Genomic DNA, 6,031 nt, shown 5'->3' with positions numbered 1-6,031 from the left:
AACTCAATGTAAACAAACCACCTTTGGGGCTGTTGACGTGGGCGGCGCTCTTGGACGCTGAAACACTGTCATATATCTCATTATTCACTCAGTAGAGGGTTGACGGGGGTACACCATGCTCTGTTTTCAGAAGACTGGGAGTATGAATTACAGAGGAGAATGAAATAAGAGCAGAATTATATATGTCCTTCACTGAGGCTGGGCCATCAGTGCCAGTGTGCTGGGAGCCTGGGAGGTATTAATTATTGTGCCACGTAGATACTGTATGGCCTACATATATATATATATATATATATATATATATATATATATATATATATATATATATATTATATATATATATATATATAATATAATATACTTATGTATATATATTTATATACTTATGTATTGTGCTGTTTAATGCATTAATTGCTCCTCTTTCCTAGGCGACATGCATGGGCTAATGTTCACACAACATAATTGATCAATTCTCTAGGCATAGGCAGCTGAGGAGCCTGACAGCGGAGTGGACAGTACTTTGGATTCGTAGTCCTGAGGTCTCAAGGTTAGGTGGAGGCAGAAACAAATGGGCAATGTTTCTTTCACCTAATACCCCTGTTACCTAGCAGTAAATAGGTACCTGGGAGTTAAGACGGCTGCAATGGGCTGCTTCCTGGGGGTGTGTAACGAAAAGGAGGCCTGGTCGAGGACCGGCACGCTAAGCGATAACCTCAAAATAGGCATACCTTGACCCCATAATTGACTTCTCGTTTATAGACCTACATAATTATTCCAATCTCAATTACGGCACTAATATGGGTCACACATTTCTTTTTTCCACTTGCATCTTGAAAGTTGAGCTAATTTGCCTGAAGGTTATTCCGGTAAATTCTGCCACAGCCAATACAATATAGGCAACATGCAAAAAACATGAAAATGTGGCAACTTTGGTGGTCATGTCAAAAATTGTCCAGTTTCATTTTGGTGACTACTGTATGTTGTGTTTGCTCTGCAATGGTATGGATATGATAAGTGAATATAGATGCTTTCTTCATGATTATACCACCTTATCAATGGAAATGGAAAAAAACACCCATTTGTTTGAATGTCAACACTGAGGTGTCAAATCACTTGGCATTTACCAAAACCTTAACACAACCAGTTTTTTGTTAATACTGTATATCATTGTGTTTTGAATGGACAGGATCTATTTCAGTATCATTTTATAGAACATCATAATCTCTCATTTCATACCATAACTTAAAAAACTTATATTTTTTTTTATCTTGTATTTATTTGTATTTTGTATTATCTACCAAGACCACAGTAACTTTTTGAAGTGTCCAAAGCCAGGTAACTTTACTCTCTCCCAGTTGCAGGAAGATGCAAGACAAGAAATATGAACTACAGTACTGTACAGAATTTAAGGATTTTGCAATAATCTGCTGTGACATGTTTATTGGTAAAATATATGCTATTGTAGCAGAAAGCAGAAAATAGTACAGAGATGAGTTTTAAAGCAATAATTGCTTATCAGAATGTAATAATTATTTTATTGCATCTATGCTTTCTGGTAGGATTTTTCTTGTTTTTAGGCTGCTATTTGATCTCCAGGCTTCCCTCGCCTCATGGTATAGTGGTAAAACACACCACGTTTGTGAGCAATTTGGTCTAGGTTCGAGTCCTGACTAAATAGGATGGACCAGGCACTAATCTTTAACTGGGCCGTTTACGTATACATTTGTGTACGTAATTGCTAATTTTTTCTGCTGCTAGGTGGTTAAATCATAATTCATTAGGACAATTTAATCAAATTTATAAACTTAATCATGTTTTATCTCAAATTGAATTATTTTTCAGGTTGGAAGGAAAGATGGCTGGCTATGGGACTCCTGTAGGTGAAAGATGTCGCTTTTGTGGCCTTGATCTTCCCCTGATGCAGTAACAGTCATGGCACATATCAGTACTCATTGGAGGCAGTTCAACTTAGAGTCCTTGAGTCCTTGTGCTTTTGAGCCGCAGCTGGATATTCGAGTTGGTAACACTCCCCTTAATCCTGAAGACATAGAGGTTTCATCTCACATGGAGCAAGGTTTTCAGTATTCATACTCTCCACAGACAGAGCCCTCAAATTTAACAATTAATGGTGCAAGATGCTCTCCATTAAATTTAACAGGACGTTCCAAATCGTCTTCTCCATTATCATCGCCTCTACCTCATGCACCTTCTATTCCTCCTCCACCGCCTCCTATTCTTAATCATCAGCCATCACTTGGATGCCAACTTGTTCTGCCTCCTTCACATCCCCATCATCCATCATTTTCTATTGGGATGTTAGGGACTCCTCAGATAACACATCAAATTCCACCAGTGCATGTCACCCAGACTCTGGATATAGATGCAAATGTTGAGTCTCATGATGATCAAATGGTTTTAAAGCGAAAAAGACGACTTGACCGCTTCATGGAAATGAGATGCCATGTCTGTGGCCGGACATTTTTCACCAAATCATCTTTTGATGAGCACATGGACAGTCATATTAAAGATAATAATGCTTACATCATGAGTGATCAGATGATTGGACATATAGTGTCAAATGTCATGTCTTGTTCCATGCCAGACAAGCCATACAAATGTGCAGTGTGTGATAGAGAGTTTACTTATAAAGAAGAGCTGCTTGAACACGCAGACAGTCATGAAGCAGCTAAACCATACAAGTGTGATATATGTGGTGCCGGCCTCTCTCATATCAGTGCTCTGCGACGGCACAGACTTGCACATAGTGGCTATAAGCCTCATAGGTGTGAAATTTGTAGTCGAAGCTTCTTCCAGAAATGTGACCTCCAGCGGCACTACACAACCCATGGCAAGTCAAAGCAATATGAATGTGGTGCCTGTAAAAAAAAATATTCTTCCCTACACTTTCTTGAAAACCACAAGTGCAAAGCCCCAGAGGAGCCCAAACCCTTTAAGTGTAACATATGTGGTGAAGGTTGTGCCAACAACATGGCTTGGAGCTATCATATGTGGAAACATACCAAAAACCCTATCTTTGTTCCTTTCCAGGAGAAGTTCAATATTCATACAGGACAGACTGAAAGTAATTAATTCTGAGAGTTTCTGAAATAATTTGAAAATTTCAAACATTTTGAGGGAATAACTTTGCATTCATGGCAATTTAATTCATGCCAGTTCTTGCTACAGCATCTGGGATGTTGGTTATAAAATATTTTCCAAACATTTAATTTTGTGGAGTCATAACTGTTGTTGATGTTTCACTAGTGCCTCATAGCAATGCCTGTATGTAACTTAAAACTCCATCTGTTCCTTCATTTTATTTTCTTATGCTTTAAGAATTATTTAAATATAATTTTGTTTTTCCCAAGATACTTGAATATTCTTACCTGTTTAATGTCTTAAAAATAAGTTAGCCAGGAAAAATGAGATGAACAAATACAGTACCAGGGAAAATGAGATGAACAAATACAGTACCAGGGAAAATGAGATGAACAAATATGGATTTAGTCTAAGAATAATTACAGAATTGTTCTAGGCTTTTGTAATGCATAAAGACATGTAAGTGGGTTAAAACCAGGCAAAGGTATCCAAAATAACTAGCTGTTAAAAATATTTGTATATTCTTGTGGTTCCATTCTAGGTAACTTACTCATGTGTATAGCCTTGCTGAAGGTCTCTCTCTCACATGACCTACATAAAGGTCTTTCTCACATGACCTATGTGAAGGTGTCTCTCTTTCTGTTTCCAAATATCTATCATTTCACTTCTTCCAATTTTAAATTTACATTACTGACATTTCACTAATTGTTCAGTTTTACTCATTTTTAATTTCACTTTTTCTTTATATTTTACTTAGCTGCTTATTTTCTGTGGCACTAATATATATATTTGAGATCCATGTTAATACTGGGTCAATTTCTTGTCGTGCAGTGGTGTACATCTTTGGCTCACAAAAGAGGATCCCGGGTGCGGTCTTTGGATGGGACAGACACAATTGGGCACATTTCCTTTCACCTCATGCCTTTTGTTCACCTAACAATAAATAAATACCCAGGAGTTAGGCAACTGGTGTGGATTATATCCTGCAGAACATCATCAGTAGTTGTGGGTTAAGTCGTAGTGGGCTGAAGAAGTTACATGATTTCAGTAGCAATGAGGATAGGTGCCACACGGGAATCACTTTGTTGATTTATTTTCATTGTTTCTCGCTTTTTTTTTTATAGTTTTTGTCCTAACAAGCTGTACTGATATGTCAAAGATGGGGTTCATTAGGTATAACTTTTAAAGTAAAAGTATGTTCAAATATGTGTATAAATATACATCATGTATTTATTCATGCTACTATATTATATATATATATATACAGTGGCACCTCGACATACAATTGCCCCTACTTATGATAATTTCGAGTTACGATGTAAATTTCATTGAAAAATGCAACTCGACATCCGATATATTTGAATGGTACACGTTCGTGTCGACCGAGCGCGTGGTTCCCGGTCACGCGGCCAACCTGCCTCAGTTTACTACAGCTGCCCGCTTAGTGACGATCGCGCCTATAAGAAATTCTGCTTTTGTGGCGATTTTTTGCATTTTGAACATTAAAGAAATTATTATATATCACGCCATGAGTCCCAGGAAAGTCAGTGGCAAGGCTCAACATATGAAAACCCATGTAAGGATGACCATAGAGCAGAAACAAAAGTACAGAATGTCTCTTCCTCAACAATTAAGAAAATGTGTGCAGTATGGGAAGAATTGCAAACCTTTGCTGAAATGACTCGCCCAAATCAAGCTGCAGTAGGTTGTAGCCTTAACCTATTCAATGACACTGTGATGCATCATTACAGACAAATGTTAAAACGAAGGGAAAAACAAATGTCTCTTGACAAATTTGTAGTGAGACAAGCACTGAACCACAACCAGGTCCTAGTGGTATTCAAAAACATAGGAGAGAGAAAACATCACTGCCTGATGTGATAATGGAAGGGGATTCTCCTTCCAAACAGTAACAACTCCTCCTCCCCCCTCATCACCATCTTCTATATGCCATCAAGAGCTCTTCATAACGGTAAGAGAAACTTTGGTACTGTATTGTAGTTAGAAAAAAACATTGTATTCAGTATAAAATGTATTTGTATGTTAATATTTTGGAGGGTGGGGACCGGATTAATTCAATTCCCTTTATTTCTTATGGGAAAAATCGCTTCGACTTACGATCCGTCTATGGGAACGGATTAGCATCGGAAGTCGAGATATATATATACAGTATACTGTATATATAAATATATATATATATATATATATATGTCGTACCTAGTAGCCAGAACGCACTTCTCGGCCTACTATGCAAGGCCCGATTTGCCTAATAGGCCGAGTGATTTTCGTTTTCAATAAATTGTTTCCAATTAGTTTATTTGAATTATTATTATTATATTATATTAAGAACATAAATTGTTGACTTAATTGTGTTAGTTTAGGTTAGGTTAAGATAGGTTAGGGTAGGTTAGGTAGGGTTGGTTATGTTCGGTCATATAACAAAGTTAGTTTTAACTCAAATTTAAAAACAATTAACTCATACATATTGAAATGGATAGCTATATCATTTCATAAGAAAAAATATTGAAAAATTTATAAATTCAGGAAAACTTGGCTTATTAGACAAATCGGGCCTGCATAGTAGGCAGAGTATGACGTTCTGTCTACTAGGTACAACATACATACATACATATATATATATATATATATATAATATATTATATATATAAATATATATATATATATATATATATATATATATATGTCGTACCTAGTAGCCAGAACTCACTTCTCAGCCTACTATTCAAGGCCCGATTTGCCTAATAAGCCAAGTTTTCCTGAATTAATATATTTACTATAATTTTTTCTTATGAAATGATAAAGCAACCCTTTTCTCTATGTATGAGGTCAATTTTTTTTTATTGGAGTTAAAATTAACGTAGATATATGACCGAACCTAACCAACCCTACCTAACCTAACCTAACCTATATT

The 6,031-nt window shown here is 36.4% G+C and overlaps 1 protein-coding gene and 1 pseudogene across 1 annotated transcript in view; both read left to right on the top strand.

Moving 5' to 3' along the window:
- Positions 1-58: 58 nt before the first annotated feature.
- On the top strand, positions 59-4,928 carry LOC138372779 (zinc finger protein 157-like; annotated as a pseudogene).
- A 118-nt stretch (positions 4,929-5,046) lies between these two features.
- The window catches only part of LOC138372708 (autotransporter adhesin BpaC-like), a 2,981-nt gene continuing 1,996 nt past the window's right edge, over positions 5,047-6,031 (top strand). Inside the window, exon 1 of the mRNA XM_069338219.1 lies at positions 5,047-5,071. Coding sequence (XP_069194320.1) covers positions 5,047-5,071 — 25 coding nt within the window. The remainder of the gene's footprint in view (positions 5,072-6,031) is intronic.

This window comes from Procambarus clarkii, chromosome 39, assembly GCF_040958095.1.
Source record: "Procambarus clarkii isolate CNS0578487 chromosome 39, FALCON_Pclarkii_2.0, whole genome shotgun sequence".
Classification (NCBI taxonomy): domain Eukaryota; kingdom Metazoa; phylum Arthropoda; class Malacostraca; order Decapoda; family Cambaridae; genus Procambarus; species Procambarus clarkii.
Note: the sequence above shows the minus strand (reverse complement) of the source record. Positions and strands in the feature narration are given on the sequence as shown.